This window comes from Cyanistes caeruleus, chromosome 19 (assembly GCF_971803275.1).
Source record: "Cyanistes caeruleus chromosome 19, bCyaCae1.hap1.1, whole genome shotgun sequence".
NCBI classification, from domain to species: domain Eukaryota; kingdom Metazoa; phylum Chordata; class Aves; order Passeriformes; family Paridae; genus Cyanistes; species Cyanistes caeruleus.
Genome location: NC_141719.1, coordinates 10,813,349 through 10,829,192, shown reverse-complemented (window position 1 = coordinate 10,829,192; position 15,844 = coordinate 10,813,349). Strand labels below are relative to the sequence as shown.

The window sequence follows — 15,844 nt, the reverse complement described above, 5'->3', positions numbered from 1 at the left end:
GGGGGGCAGGGGCTGCTCTGGGTGCTGCTGCTCCTCTTCCAGGGTGAGCTGCTGTTTCTGGTCCCTGTTTGCAGCTGGTTTTTGCTCTGAGCACCAGCCCCTGATCCCTGTCTCCCCGCAGGTCTGGCCCGAAGGGTGTCCATCTACCTGGACAGAAGCAAGCAGGGAGGTGAGTGCTGGTCCTGTCCCCCGTGCTCAGGGGGGTGGGCAGAGCTCCTCGGGGTGGTTTTGGTGTGCTTTGAGGGATTCCTGGGTCCCTGTGGCTCCTGGGGAGCTTTGCTTCCACCTCTGCCCCGTGTCTGAGGGGTGCAGGGAGGGATCTGTGCTCCCTGGGCAGGCACAGGCCCTGCTGGGATAAGGGACATTCACTGCAGCCTCTCTGAGCTCCCTCAGCCACAGGAGGCCTGGGGGGATTTGGGAGTCTCTATTTCCCAGGGAGATTTCAAATCCTGGATTTCCATCTCTGGACAGAAGGGTTCGAGTGGGAGGTTCCAAATGGAGCCAGCATAAAGCTGGTGTGGCTTTGGCTGGGGTTTGTTTGTAGCTCCCCTGGGCTGTGAAGATCTGTGCAAAGGAGATGCTGGGGGGTCTTTCCCAGCAGCCTCAGAACCGTGGACCCTTGGCAGAGATGAGCCAAAAAGGGGAAATTTAAGTTGAATCCATGGGATTAATTGTTTCCTGTGAGGGTGGGCAGGCCCTGGCACAGGTGCCCAGAGCAGCTGGGGCTGCCCCTGGATCCCTGGCAGTGCCCAAGGCCAGGCTGGACACTGGGACAGTGGGACACTGGGACACTGGGACACTGGGACACTGGGACACTGGGACAGTGGGAGCTGTCCCTGCCATGGCAGGGCTGGGATGGGTGAGCTGAGCTCAGCCCAAATCCTCCTGGGATTCTGGGACTGCAGAAGATGTCACAAACTGCACTCTGCCACGCGGAGGGAAGCTGAAGGGAATCCTCAGCCTTCTCCCCCAGAAGCTGTGCGGGGCTCTGGGTCCCACGGGGGTGGGAGCAGGTGGTTGATGTGTCAGGGCATCCCGGGGCTGCTCGTGGTGACGTCTCCACCTCAGGATGTTCATCAATTATTGATATTTGCTGACTGATCAGAGCTGGCTGTGTCTGCACTGATTAATCACCCGGCTCCTGGCAGGGGCTGATTCAGAGCTCGTTAGTGGAGTTGAGCAGCTCTGTGTGGCTGTGGGAGCCGGGGCAGGAGAGAGCAGAGCTGATGTGTGGCTGCTGCTGCTGCCTGGCTCCGACATCCCCCAGAAAAGGCTAAAATTAGCAGGGCTTGGCTGCAGGGAATCCCCGCTCAGCCAGCCGGCCACGGAGCGCTTGCAGGGAATTCCGGAGCCGGATCGATGCCAGGCCATGGCAGCCCCTGCTCACGGGCAAGGCAGGTCAATAAAAACCTTCTCCAGCTGCCTCTGCTCTCCTGCTGGCAGGGGCAGCACAAGCATTCCCCCTTCCCTCTGGAGAACTGTAGGAAATGTCTGGAATTACATTCAGTGTTTGGATACTGCCCCACCCCTGGAAGTGTCCCAGGCTGGGCTGGATGGGGCTTGGAGCAGGGGGACAGCTCCAGCCTGCAGCAGGAGCTGCTCAAGGGGTCAGACCCGGGCTCATCCCGGAGCCCAAGGGGCAGAGGGACCCACAGAGGCTTCCCACATCTCCCAGGAGCCCACATCAGGAGCGAGGGCTGCGGGAGGAGAGACACAGTTCTGGTCAGATCATTTGATGGCAATAAAATCTTCGGAGAAATGGCAGCTCCAGGGGTTTGTGTTCTTTTAATTGAATTCCCAGCATCCCAGCTCCTGCTGTCCCTCACTGCAGAGTCCTTGGCAGGAGGAGGGTGACACTTTTTGAGAGGATGTTGTAGAAATTAATGATGAGTGAGGTCATCCCACCCTCCCACTGCTTCCTGGAAATTAAAGCAGGGATGTGCTTCACTGCTCAACCAGGAGGGCCCGTGATTAAAAAATGATCAGTCAGAATCCAGGATGCTTTTCAGTTGTGTTCCATGTAGGTATTCCTGATTCCACTGAAATGCCAAGGACAGCCTGGCCACGTTCCTGTGAAGGCAGATGTTGGGAATGCAGCTTCCACCACGTTAGTCCTGGAATTTATCCATGGAATTGTCCCATCCAGGCAAATATCTCTGGCTCAGGGGCAGTCCTGAGGGAGCAGCCATGGGAAGTTGTACCTTCAGGAACAGCTGTTGGTGTGGATAAACTCAACCACACAGAGCTGCCAGTGCTGCCTTTAAAAGGCTCAAAAACAACAACAACAAAAAAACCCAAACCAAAAAACAACAACACCTCCAGCACAGACATTTAAAAATTCCTTTCCCTGAGCTGTGGAAGATTTGTTGCTCATTATCTAAGAACATAATATTCCTCAGGGGAAAATTGTGCTCTCAGCTCCTGATGCATTGCAGCAGTGCAGGGCTGGTCCCTGCAGCTCGTGGATTCTGGGAGCAGCAGGATTCCAGCACTGGCCTGTGCCAGCTGTGTGCCAGCTGTGTGCAGCTGTGTGCCATCTCCCTGTGCCAGCTGTGTGCAGCTGTGTGCAGCTGTGTGCCATCCCCCTGTGCCAGCTGTGTGCCAGCTGTGTGCCATCCCCCTGTGCCAGGTGTGTGCCATGTCCTTGTGCCAGCTGTGTGCCAGCTGTGTGCCATCCCCCTGTGCCAGCTGTGTGCCATCTCCTTGTGCCAGCTGTGTGCCAGCTGTGTGCCATCCCCCTGTGCCAGCTGTGTGCCATCTCCCTGTGCCAGCTGTGTGCAGCTGTGTGCCATCCCCCTGTGCCAGCTGTGTGCCATCTCCTTGTGCCAGCTGTGTGCCAGCTGTGTGCCATCTCCCTGTGCCAGCTGTGTGCAGCTGTGTCCCTGCTTGCTCCTGTCAGGGTGGGCAGGTCAGGCAGAGCCAGCTCTGGGGCTGTGCAGTGCTCAGGGCAGCACCTGGGGCAGGAGGGGCTGAGGGAGGAGTTCAGGTGTTCAGAGCAGCACCTGGAGGGGCTGAGTGAGGAGTTCAGGTGCTCAGGGCAGCACCTGGAGGGGCTCAGGGAGGAGTTCAGGTGCTCAGGGCAGCACCTGGAGGGGCTGAGGGAGGAGTTCAGGTGCTCAGAGCAGCACCTGGAGGGGCTGAGTGAGGAGTTCAGGTGCTCAGGGCAGCACTGGAGGGGCTGAGTGAGGAGTTCAGGTGCTCAGAGCAGCACCTGGAGGGGCTGAGTGAGGAGTTCAGGTGCTCAGGGCAGCACTGGAGGGGCTGAGTGAGGAGTTCAGGTGCTCAGGGCAGCACTGGAGGGGCTGAGGGAGGAGTTCAGGTGCTCAGGGCAGCACTGGAGGGGCTGAGGGAGGAGTTCAGGTGCTCAGAGCAGCACCTGGAGGGGCTGAGTGTGGAGTTCAGGTGCTCAGAGCAGCACCTGGAGGGGCTGAGGGAGGAGTTCAGGTGCTCAGGGCAGCACTGGAGGGGCTGAGGGAGGAGTTCAGGTGCTCAGGGCAGCACTGGAGGGGCTGAGGGAGGAGTTCAGGTGCTCAGGGCAGCACCTGGGGCAGGACAGGCTGAGTGAGGAGCAGCTCAGGTGCCAAGCCCAGGAGCCAAAGCCCCGTGGGTGGGCTGCAGGCTCAGTTGTAACATCCTGGAGTAGGACCTCTGTTAATTAAAAAGGAAATGATCATTAGCATTCAATCCCACGTTCGCTCCTCATCCCAAAATACGATGAATTGAGCATGGAAACATGAGCCAATCCTGTCTCATCTCTGCCATGCAAACCTTTGCTCGTACATAGAAATAGTTCAGCTATTTCTGTCTCGTTCCATACTGTGAGTGCCAGCTCTGGGTGGAACATTTCGCAGTCAGAGGAAGCTTTCCTTCCCCTCACACACTTCCAAGTGACTGACATTTCTGTACAAGGGCTTTTCTGCCCTGCAGACAGGTTCAGCATTCCCATTTGCATCCCCTTTTTGGCCAGGGCACAGTTGGGGTGCAGCAGGAGCAGAGCCCCCAGCCCAGGGCTCAGCACAGGCAGCTTTGCAGCCAGGGCCCAGCACCTCCAGGCAGATCCTTGCTTTGGGATGATCAAATCCTGCCCTTCCCTCTTCCAGGGAGCAGCAGTTATCCCTGAGCTGAACTATTTAAGTTTTAGTAAGACAGGCAGGAACTGCAAGGTTCATACCCAGCTTCATCCCTGGAAGTGTCCCAGGCCAGGCTGGGCAGCTTGGAGCACCCTGGGGTAGTGGAAGGTGCCCCTGCCCATGGCAGGGTGGAATGAGGTGGTTGTTAAGGTCCCTTCCAACCCAGACCATCCCAGGATTCCGTGATCATCTCCCTCCTTTTTTCCCACCCTGGTTGGGAGTGAGCCCTTGTCCTTCCCATCTGTTTTCTGGAATCCCTCTGGAGCCTCTTCCCTCTGTGAGACTCTCCCTGCCCGTCTAGCTGTCATTGCTGACTGTCCTCAGTGACAAACTCCTGACAGGCACCCAAGGGAGGCACCAAAAATGCCAATTCTGTCCCCAAATTCAGCTCCCCTGCCCCCTCCACAGAACAGCCCCTGGAGCTTCAGCTGATGGGGCTTGGTGCTGGTCAGAAAGAAACCTTTCCTTCAAACTGGGGGATGTTCCTGGGAAATCAGGAGCTTTGGAGCTGCCTCGGAGCTCTTTACCTGCTGAACTCCTCCAGGGATGGGAATGGGCAGATCCATCTCAGCTGCCAGGTTTATCCTGTCACATGGGCCATAAACAGATGACAAATGCAAACACTTGAGAGGTGTTTATCATCTCCATCACTGCCTGCTCGTCTGCCTGGCTCTCCAGCCCTGCGAGGAGGGAATGATCCATTTGACTAAAGATAGAGGTGCAGGCTCCCAGCTCGGGCCTGGATTTCCTGCAGCGAGGTGAGGGAGTGTCAGTGAACATCAGTGCCCTCCTCCATGGACGGGGCAGGAGCAGGGATCTGCTCAGACACCATGCTCAGGGAGGGGAGAGGGGCAGAACGTTTTCCCTGAAGCTGTGCAAAACAAGGTCATTGCATCGTGCTGGAGGAGAACTCGGTGTTCACAGGATGTGTCTGCTGCTTCCTTTGTGCTCTGTGACAGTGCTGTTCTGCTACAGGGTGCTTGTGGCCCTTTGGTGACAAAGGAGCACGTTGGGGCAGGCTTTGATTTCCTGCTGGGGATGATTGCTGGCAGTAAATCCAGAGAAATGCACGTTTTTACCTTGTGGACAAGCACGGTGTGGAGTGGAGACACGGGGATGGTGCTGAAGGCACTGAGAGTGCTGGGGGCAGGAGCTGCAGTCCTGATGCATTGCAGAGGGTTCTGACTCCAGTTCTGGCTGGTTATGAAACACTGCTCAGCACCAGAGACTCGGCCTGGCACCAGGAGAGGGTGGACAACTGCTCTGGGAGGCAGGGATGCTGCTCTGGGAGGCAGGGATGCTGCTCTGGGAGCCAGGGATGCTGCTCTGAGCAGGAATTCTGCTGCTGTCTCTGCCCTCCCGAGGGGCTGGAACAGACACCAAGCCTGGAGTTCTTCTCTGGTTCCCTCCCGTGGTGCTCCCGGGGTTTCTGTTTGTGTTTTTGTGCTGAACTTCCCCTGGAGACTGATCTGTGCCCTCAGGGATGAGGAGCAAGCTCTTGTGAGGGTGTTGGAGCTGCTCTCACTGCAGGGTGTTCCTCTCCTCACCAGTCAGTGCAGCAGACTGGTTTGTGCTCCCACCAGCTGTTAAATTCACTCCACTGCAGCCCTGACTTGGCTGTTCCTTGTCCAGAACATCTCCCACATCCTCCTGACAGAACGAGGAGCTGGGCCAGGAGCTCTCAGGGCTTGCTGCATGAGGTGGCACCAGCTGGGTGTCTCCAGCCAGCATTTAATGTTCTCATGAGGTGCAGGGCACTGCTCCCCTCCCACAGGGACTGTCCCTGCTTGGCTTCTCAGCACTCAGAGCAGGGCCAGAGGCCGTGTTTGGACTCCAGTCCTGGAGCAGCTGGTCCAGTCCCATCTGGAGGATGTGTGGGGGGTCTGTGTGTGTCATTTTCCATTTCCCCTGGTGGTGACAGTGTCTGGAACACGGGATCAGGACAGCTGATGCTCCACGGAGTGCAGCTCTGCCCATGCTGGCACTGACCTGCACCCCTGCCTTGTTGTGTCTCAGGAGCAGGGATGGTGGTGGACTGGGAACAAGAAACCGGGCTCCTGATGACATCAGGAGACGTGAGGATCATCCGGATCTGGGACACGGATCGGGAAATGAAAGTCCAGGTAACGCTTGTCCACAGCACCTTCTCCCTCCTGGAGCCCTGGACTGGCTCTGGGATGCAGGGACAGCACTGGGATGCAGGGACAGCACTGGGATGCAGGGACAGGCACTGGGATGCAGAGGGAGCAGGGACAGCACTGGGATGCAGGGACAGCACTGGGATGCAGGGACAGGCACTGGGATGCAGGGACAGGCTCTGGGATGCAGGGACAGCACTGGGATGCAGGGACAGGCTCTGGGATGCAGGGACAGCACTGGGATGCAGGGACAGCACTGGGATGCAGGGACAGGCTCTGGGATGCAGGGACAGCACTGGATGCAGGGACAGGCTCTGGGATGCAGGGACAGCACTGGGATGCAGGGACAGGCACTGGGATGCAGGGACAGCACTGGGATGCAGAGGGATGCACTGGGATGCAGGGACAGCACTGGGATGCAGGGACAGCACTGGGATGCAGAGGGAGCACTGGGATGCAGGGACAGCACTGGGATGCAGGGACAGCACTGGGATGCAGGGACAGCACTGGGATGCAGAGGTAGCACTGGGATGCAGGGACAGCACTGGGATGCAGGGACAGGCACTGGGATGCAGAGGGAGCACTGGGATGCAGGGACAGGCACTGGGATGCAGTTGGATTCCATATTACAGGATAGCTGGAATAGTGTAAAATCTGTGAAAGCACACACACAGCTCCCTGTGCACAGGGAAAAAGCCCTGCTCCAGTTCTTGTCAGCCACAGCCACGTGGAAGTTTCTCAGAAATTCCAAGGAGAAGCAGGTGGTTGGTGAGAATGGAGGCACCACGCTGGAATAAAAAGGAAGTGGAGTTTTCAAAGCTTCTCGAAATTAATTACCCTTGGATGAACATTAATTGCGACACTTTGACCCTGCCATGCAGGATAATTAAGCCTCTGTTCATCTTAATTACTTTCACATATTATTTTTTCTATGCAAATTAAGGAGCGGCAAAATTCAGGAGGCGAAAATCTTTTCAATGATGACGATTAATGATTGCACCCAAAGTATCTAAAAACACGTTGTTTCTTTTTTTAATTGCGAAGATTGGGTGTTGAAATTCAAGTGATTGGAACTTCCTGACTCAGTCACTGGGAAAGTGAGAACGGGCACAAAGAGCAGGAATAATGGAGGCCATAAAGAGGTGCTTCCCTCTTTGAACTACAGAAACCCACACCTCTGGAAGCACCCGGGCTGTGGTGGGAGGAACCAGTGCTTCATTTGCACTTCTGCTGAGTGTTGCTGCTTCAAAGGAGGAGCTGGGGGTGGGCAGAGGCTGCAGCATCCCCTGGCCTGGCGCCTCTCCCCGCTCAGCCCAGGCTGGAACAGCGGCAGGAACAGGACTGAGGTGTGGAATGAGCTCCTGCAGCTCCTGGAGCAGCCTGGGCTGTGGAAGGTGTTCCTGGGGCACCCTGGGCTGTGGAAGGTGTTCCTGGGGCACCCTGGGCTGTGGAAGGTGTTCCTGGGGTACCCTGGGCAGTGGAAGGTGTTCCTGGGGCACCCTGGGCTGTGGAAGGTGTTCCTGGGGCACCCTGGGCTGTGGAAGGTGTTCCTGGGGCACCCTGGGCTGTGGAAGGTGTTCCTGGGGTACCCTGGGCAGTGGAAGGTGTTCCTGGGGCACCCTGGGCTGTGGAAGGTGTTCCTGGGGTACCCTGGGCTGTGGAAGGTGTTCCTGGGGCACCCTGGGCTGTGGAAGGTGTTCCTGGGGTACCCTGGGCTGTGGAAGGTGTTCCTGGGGCACCCTGGGCTGTGGAAGGTGCCTTTTCCCAGCACGGGTCCCTGATGGGATGAGCTGGGTGTCTGGGGACAGGCACAGCACTGCCCGGCTCCTCTGGGGCTGCAGGGTGGCACTGCTGGGGCTCCCGAGCGTGAGGACGAGGATGAGGATGAGGATGAAGAGGAGGATGAGGATGAAGAGGAGGATGAGGATGAGGATGAGGATGAGGATGAGGATGAGGATGAGGACGAGGACGAGGATGAGGATGAGGATGAGGATGAGGATGAGGATGAGGATGAGGATGAGGAACAGGATGAGGATGAGGAGGAGGATGAGGACGAGGACGAGGATGAGGATGAGGATGAGGAGGAGGATGAGGATGAGGATGAGGATGAGGATGAGGAGGATGAGGATGAGGATGAGGATGAGGATGAGGATGAGGATGAGGATGAGGAGGAGGATGAGGATGAGGATGAGGACGAGGACGAGGACGAGGACGAGGACGAGGATGAGTATGAGGATGAGGATGAGGATGAGGATGAGGATGAGGATGAGGATGAGGAACAGGATGAGGATGAGGATGAGGAGGAGGATGAGGAACACGATGAGGAACACGATGAGGAACAGGATGAGGATGAGGAGGAGGGATGGGGCAGGGCTCAGGGCTCTGAAGGTGTCTGTGCTCTCTCGGCAGGACATTCCCACGGGAGCTGACAGCTGTGTCACCAGCCTGTCCTGTGACTCCCACCGCTCCCTGATCGTGGCGGGGCTGGGGGACGGCTCCATCCGCGTGTTCGACAGGAGGATGGCGCTCAGTGAATGGTAACTGGGAACTGCCAGGGCTCAGGGGAACCTGAGCTGAGGGGTCCTGCTGTCCTCACACGTGTCCCTTGTCCCCAGCCGAGTCATGACCTACCGCGAGCACACGGCCTGGGTGGTGAAGGCCTACCTGCAGAAGCACCCCGAGGGGAACATCATGAGCGTCAGGTACAGGGGATCCTGGAGCCACCTGTCCTTCCCCACAGCCCTAAAACCCTTTAAACACCCCTCTAACACCATCCCTGCTGTTCTCTGGAGTTTGAGATCTCCTTCAGTAATTACCTCCTGCTCCAAACTCGGTGCAGAGGAGGCAAGGAGGGACGTGGAGCTTTCCTTGGAAGGCTCTTGGTGTGGTTTGGGAGCAGACAGGCTGCTGGAATCACAAGGTGTGTGAGGAGGAAGGGAGGGAGGGGAGCAGGAGCTGGGTGTTGAGTATCTTGTGCTGGGAGGGTTTTACTGCCAACATCTCCATGGGGTCATCTGGGAGAGAACAGGAGGATGGTGGATGGTGCATCTGGCACGTTCCTGGGCAGGATTCCTGTGCAATTCCCTAAATCCATTCCTGCTGCCTGGTAAATACTGCAGCCAGAGCAGCAGGTACTGATTTGGCCATTAAGGAACGGCAGAACAGAATTTATTGTCACGAAGCCACTGTTTGCACACAAAGAGCCTCTTTTTCTTGATTAGAAAATGGAAACAAAACATAATTTTCTGGGATTCAGAACATTCCTGAGGCGGGGGATGGGCCAGCAAAAATGTATTAAGATTTTCAGAGAGGGGATTATGTGATGTAGCTGCCAGATTTGTCAGGCTCCCATATTGGAGTTTTAATCTTCCTCTCCATAAGCTCCTCCAGCAGCTCCAGGGGTCAGGTCCCCGTGCCCAGAGCTGAGGGCTGGCAGTCCCCTCTCCTCAGAGCCCTTCCAGCCTGGGAGCTGCTCCTGGGGCTCTGGGGAATGTTGGTCCCAGAGGAGCTCAGGTTGTGGAGCTGAGCCACCTCCTTCCACCCCTCCCCGTCCCCTCTGCTTCAGCTGACAGCAAAACCCGAGAACAAACGGGAGGACACAGAGAGGTCCTGGTGTCCCGACACCTGGAGAAGAGGATGGCACCAGCACATCCCCTCTGCTCCCCTCTCCCACTGTGCAGAGCAGGAGGAATTCAGGGCTGGGTGTAGTGGGAGTGCCAGAACAGGGAGGGAACACTCAGAGATGGGCTGGGGGAGAGAGAGGCAGTGAGGGATCAGAAATTTGGGATCTGCAGTGTGGGATCTGCAGTTTGGGATCTGCAGTGTGGGATCAGCAGTTTGGGATCAGCAGTTTGGGATCAGCAGTTTGGGATCAGCAGTTTGGGATCAGAAATTTGGGATCAGCAGTGAGGGATCAGCAGTTTGGGATCTGCAGTTTGGGATCAGCAGTGTGGGATCAGCAGTTTGGGATCTGCAGTTTGGGATCAGCAGTGTGGGATCAGCAGTTTGGGATCTGCAGTTTGGGATCAGCAGTGTGGGATCAGAAATTTGGGATCTGCAGTGAGGGATCTGCAGTTTGGGATCAGCAGTTTGGGATCTGCAGTGTGGGGTCAGCAGTTTGGGATCAGCAGTTTGGGATCTGCAGTTTGGGATCAGCAGTTTGGGATCTGCAGTGTGGGGTCAGCAGTTTGGGATCAGCAGTTTGGGATCAGCAGTTTGGGATCTGCAGTTTGGGATCTGCAGTTTGGGATCTGCAGTTTGGGATCAGCAGTTTGGGATCACTCCCGAGCTGTTCCTCCAGCACAGAGCGTGTGTGGGATCACATCCCAGCAGCAGAGGGAACTCTGCTGTGTGTGTTCCCTGTCCCGATGCCCCAGGGAGGTGCTGGGCTCTGGGGCAGCCCCACAGCTGCACCCACAGCTGCATTTCCTGGCTCTGGGGTGGGGCTGGGCACAGCCTGAGCCCGTGGCTCTGTGTTGGCAGCGTCAATGGTGACGTGAGGTTCTTCGACCCCCGCATGCCCGAGTCCATGAAGGTGCTGCAGATCGTCAAGGGGCTCACGGCCCTCGACATCCACCCCCAGGCCAACCTCTTTGCATGGTAAGTGCTGCTGCCATCCCTGGAGTGCCAGGACACAGGGAATGGGGAGAAATTCTTCCCTGGGAGGGTTCTTCCCTGGCTCTGGGTCCCTGTTCAGTGTCTGTGTTTCTGGGCTCTGAGTGGGGACCAGCAGCTGCTCCACTGCCACACGGCCTGGAGCCTGTTTGGGGTGCACTGGGTGTGTTTGGGGTGCACTGGGTGTGTTTGGGAAGGAACTGTCCATGTTTGGGGTGCACTGGGTGTGTTTGGGGTGCACTGGGTGTGTTTGGGCAGGAGCTGTCCATGTTTGGGGTGCACTGGGTGTGTTTGGGGTGCACTGGGTGTGTTTGGGAAGGAACTGTCCATGTTTGGGGTGCACTGGGTGTGTTTGGGCAGGAGCTGTCCATGTTTGGGGTGCACTGGGTGTGTTTGGAGTGCACTGGGTGTGTTTGGGGTGCACTGGGTGTGTTTGGAGTGCACTGGGTGTGTTTGGGATTCACTGGGTGTGTTTGGGCAGGAGCTGTCCGTGTTTTCCTGTCCTGGGTGACCACAGGCCACTGTGGCTCCTGCCACCAGTCCCTGCTGTCCCACTTTGGGAAGTGGCTGCTCTGTGTCCTGGCTCCCAGCTCAGCCAGGGGCTGCAGCTGCAATCCTGTCCCCTCCCAGCACTCCCAGTGATGCCCTGTTCCATCCCTTCCCTTCCAGCGGCTCCATGAACCAGTTCACCGCCATCTACAACGGCAACGGGGAGCTGATCAACAACATCAAATACTATGATGGCTTCATGGGACAGAGAGTGGGAGCCATCAGCTGCCTGGCCTTCCACCCTCACTGGGTCTGTATCCCTGCTGCCACCTGGGGCTGCCACGTCCCAGTGTCCCTGTGGCAGGAGGGGGTGGCACAGAGACCCCCCCAGAGTGGAGGGGAGCTGTCCCAGCCCGGTGCTCTGAGCCCAGCCCCACACAAACCCCAGTGCTGCCCCTGCAGCTCCCCAGGGCTGCAGCTCCTGTCCCTTCCATCCCATCATCCTGTCACTCCCCATCCCGGCTCAGCTCCCAGCCCTTGGCCACAGGAGCTGTCCCAGGTGACAAGAGCAGGGCAGGCTCACATTCCCAAATTCCATCTGTTTATTCCCTCCTGCCTGGGCTCTGCAGCTGTGCCTCGCTGGGCTGCTCTCACATGGGGCTGGGGCTGTGCAAAAACTGCTCAGGAAAACGGGAGAGCTGCAAAAATGAAAGGCACGAGCTGCTGAAGGCTGGGATGAGGCAGAGCAAAAGGAGATTTTGGGGTCTGTCACAGCTGAGGGGCTCTGCAGTAGTTACAGAGAATCTGCTTGCTGCTCAGGGAGGAGCGTGGTGGACTCTGCTCACCCAGGGAGGAGCTGGAAAACCTGGGGAAAACAAGGAATGGATGGGAAAACAGGAAGGAATTACAAGAGTTATTTTAGAAAGCTGCAGATCAGCTCACAGATATTTAATATGTGATGGGAAGAGCAGTTTGCTCTTTAAACAAGCAAAGCAAAGCTCTGTCCAGCCTGGCCAGGCCCCCTCACTGCTCAATGCTCATTTTCAGCCCAGCCATTCGCTCCTAACGAGCAGATTTGCAGTCATTTAGAGAAATTATGTCAGCAGTTGGTAACTAATGATTCCCATAACTTTCCCCTGTGGCTGAAATGGGCCCTGCAACTCCTGCAGAGCTGTGGAGCAGCTGGGTGTCCCTGCTGAATGTCACTGTCACCTGTGCCTGTCACTGCTCCACACCTGGACCTTGGAGCGGGTCACAGGAGCAGCGGCTGAGGGGGCTGGGAAGGGGCTGGAGCACCAGGAGAGGATCAGGGATTTGGGGAGGGGCTGGAGCACCAGGACAGGATCAGGGATTTGGGAAGGGGCTGGAGCACCAGGAGAGGATCAGGGATTTGGGAAGGGGCTGAAGCACCAGGAGAGGATCAGAAATTTGGGAAGGGGCTGGAGCACCAGGAGAGGCTCAGGGATTTGGGGAGGGGGCTCAGCCTGGAGAAAAGGAGGCTCAGGGGGAACTTCTGGCTCTGCACAATTCCCTGCCAGGGAACAGGGACAGGAGGAGAGGGAACAGCCCCAGGCTGGGCCAGGGGAGCTCAGGGTGGACAGCAGCAGGAATTTCCCCATGGAAAGGGAGCTCAGGCACTGGAACTGCGCAGGGAGGGTTGGATCCCCATCCCTGGAGGTGTCCAAGGAACAGCTGGGCTGACAGGGTGGGGATGGCTCCCAGGGCTGGTCTCAGAGGGCTGGTCCAGCCTGGGTGGCCGTGTGACACTGCCTGTTTGTCGCTGTGCTCTCCCCAGCCCCACCTGGCCGTCGGCAGCAATGACTTCTACATCTCTGTCTACTCGGTGGAGAAGAGGATCAGATGACGGCGCGGCCGGAGCGGCTCCGGGGCCTCCCTGTACATAGAGAAATCATCGACTTGAATGTTTCGTGTTGGCTGCTGCTGCACCCCATAACTTGAACATTTGTTCTTCTGACTTAGCTACTGATGGGTTTGACAAGGGGAAGAGACAATCTCCTGGTTTGGTTTTGTTTTGTTTTCCAGCTATATCCTCTAAAAGCTACAGAAAAGGAACATTTATTTTTGTTTCCAGTGGTTGGCTTCTCTGTCAGGAACATGGCTCCTGAGCTCGGAAAGACTTGGATGAGGCAACGCCCTTGAGAAGGGTCTTGTTTTAGTCTTTGTTCCGTGTTTTACTGGAGTGTGGGTTCCTCAAGGACTGTCAGGACTCACCTACAGCTCCACGGGACCCTCCAGCTGCTGTGCCAAACGCAGTTCTGATGTACCTGCCAGGGAGGCAGGGCAGCACATCCTCTGCATGAACCTCCTCCTCCTCCTCCTCCTCCCTGCAGCAAGGACAGGCGGGGATCCTGCAGGAAGGGGCTCAGGGAGATGGCGAGAGCGGGACAGTAAAGCTGCGTGTGAGGAAGATGAGGGAAGGAAGGGAATGAAGATCTCCATCCTCCCAACAAGCCTGGAGCGAGTCACCGGGGCCACCACGTTCCACCCGAGCCCTCGGTGCCGGTGGCGAGCCGGGGGCTCCTGAGCCGCTGTCCCTGTGCCACGGGGAGCTCCACAGCCACAGCTCCGTGTCCTGGGCTCCGTGTGCTCCCCACGGCTGCTCTGCACACAGCCAGGGGCAGGACTTGGCCCCTTGGGGCTGCCCACCACGGCTGCCCCTCTGGAAACCAGCGTGGGAGCACCTGGGCACCGAGAATCACCAAGGAGGAGGAGGAGGAGGAGGAGGAGGGAGGCAGTCGCTGCTCAGCGCCCTCACCCCAGCTGTCCAGGCAAGGCCTGCTCCGTCTTCCACACCTTCCATGTCCAAATAACGAATGTTTTGTCCCTTGGGATCCGTGCTGGGGCTGGGGCTGGGGGTGGGAAGGGAGAGCACAGCCAAAGGTTTCCTTGCAGAGGTGCAGAACTCGCCGTGGGGCCAGGAATTCCCAGTGCTTCCCAGTCCCAGGGGATCTGCAGGCTCCCAGCAGATCCTGGAGGGAATGGGGTGAGGGAAGGGCTCAGCACCCCTCTGGCCCTGTGCTGACACCTCTGTCCCATGCCCAGCCCTGCTGCTGCTGGCCCTGGCACCGTGCCCGTGTGTCCTGGGGCACCAGGACCACACCAGGGACGGCTCCCGTGGCCACCCCGAGGTGCCACAGGCACGTGGGGACTCTGGCCGAGGAGAGGTCCCCAAGCCACGGCGGTGGAGCCGAGGTCGGGTGTCCCCGAGCACCATCCCTGTCAGGGAGGCCGAGGGCCACATCCCAGGATAATGAATCAAAGGCTTTAAACCTAAAAACTACCTAAAAATCCACTTTTAAATTACCCAAAGTTAATTATGGTCTTAACAGAGCTGTGCCTCTTCCCGACCCGCTCCCGGGCTGTGCGAGGGGCTGGAGCCAGAGTTTGGGATCTCACGTAACCCGTTAACATTCACAGCTTCAGAAACAACGGATTTTTAACTCCTATCAGTGTATTTGTGAAAGGAACAGGACATTCCTGGCCTGGTGGGAGCCGCTGCTCCTGCCCGGCTGCTCCTGCCCGGCTCCGCTGGATTTAAGGAATTTTAAGGAATTGGGGCTGTTGGGTTTTTACCTGAGTGTGTGTGGGCTGTGCTTCCACAGGTCTGATGCACAGATGTAATCATGGGATCACAGAGTTTAACCAAGGATCTGAAGAGCGTCCTATCTTAAAAGTTCACTTATCTCTATTTATTTTACAAAAATAAAGTTTAAAAAAATATATATAAAAACCCCCACACGATTGTAATGTGAGAGTAAAGCGATTACAGACAAATAAATGGTTAATAAAAAATAAATGCAGAAACACTTCCTGCTGTGAGGATCCTTGTGTGGCCCAGGCAGGAGCCGGCTGTGGTTTGGGTCTGGGGGAGGTGTTGGTGACAGATGTGTGTCCCAGCCCCGGAATGCCGCGATCCCAGGGTGCAGATCCAGCTCTGGAGCGCGGCTCAGCCCGGCTCGCTCCGAGGGCTGAGCTGCCAGGGATAAACCGATCCTGGCAGTGCTGGGGGAATGTTGGACACGATGGGGTCAGGGGGCTTTTCCACCCTGAGCAATTCCATGGCTCTCCTGGAGCCCCCATCCCCTACAGCCTCCCTCACACACCTCCCATTCCCTGTATCCCGCTCTCTATATTATCCCCATTCCCTATATTTTCCCTATTTCCTATATTATTATCCCCATTCCCGGTTATTCCCATTCCCAATATTATTATCCTCATTCCCAGTACTATTATCCACATTCCCGATATTATTATCCCTATTCCCTATTTCACTCCCATTCCCAATATTCTTGTCCCCATTCCCAATATTATTATTCCCATTTCCGATATTATCATTTCCATTCCCGGTATTTTTAATCCCACTCCCGATATTATCATTTCCATTCCCGGTATTTTTAATCCCACTCCCGATATTATCATTTCCATTCCCGGTATTTTTAATCCCATTCCCGA

The 15,844-nt window shown here is 56.9% G+C and overlaps 1 protein-coding gene across 1 annotated transcript in view; it reads left to right on the top strand.

Annotated features, from left to right (window-relative positions):
- The window catches only part of RPTOR (regulatory associated protein of MTOR complex 1), a 97,507-nt gene extending 82,309 nt beyond the window's left edge, over nucleotides 1–15,198 (top strand). Inside the window, exons 30-36 of the mRNA XM_023938862.2 lie at nucleotides 122–169; nucleotides 6,147–6,253; nucleotides 8,678–8,805; nucleotides 8,884–8,970; nucleotides 10,751–10,867; nucleotides 11,552–11,681; nucleotides 13,167–15,198. Coding sequence (XP_023794630.2) covers nucleotides 122–169; nucleotides 6,147–6,253; nucleotides 8,678–8,805; nucleotides 8,884–8,970; nucleotides 10,751–10,867; nucleotides 11,552–11,681; nucleotides 13,167–13,235 — 686 coding nt within the window. The 3' untranslated portion in view covers nucleotides 13,236–15,198. The remainder of the gene's footprint in view (nucleotides 1–121; nucleotides 170–6,146; nucleotides 6,254–8,677; nucleotides 8,806–8,883; nucleotides 8,971–10,750; nucleotides 10,868–11,551; nucleotides 11,682–13,166) is intronic.
- The last annotated feature ends 646 nt before the right edge of the window (nucleotides 15,199–15,844 follow it).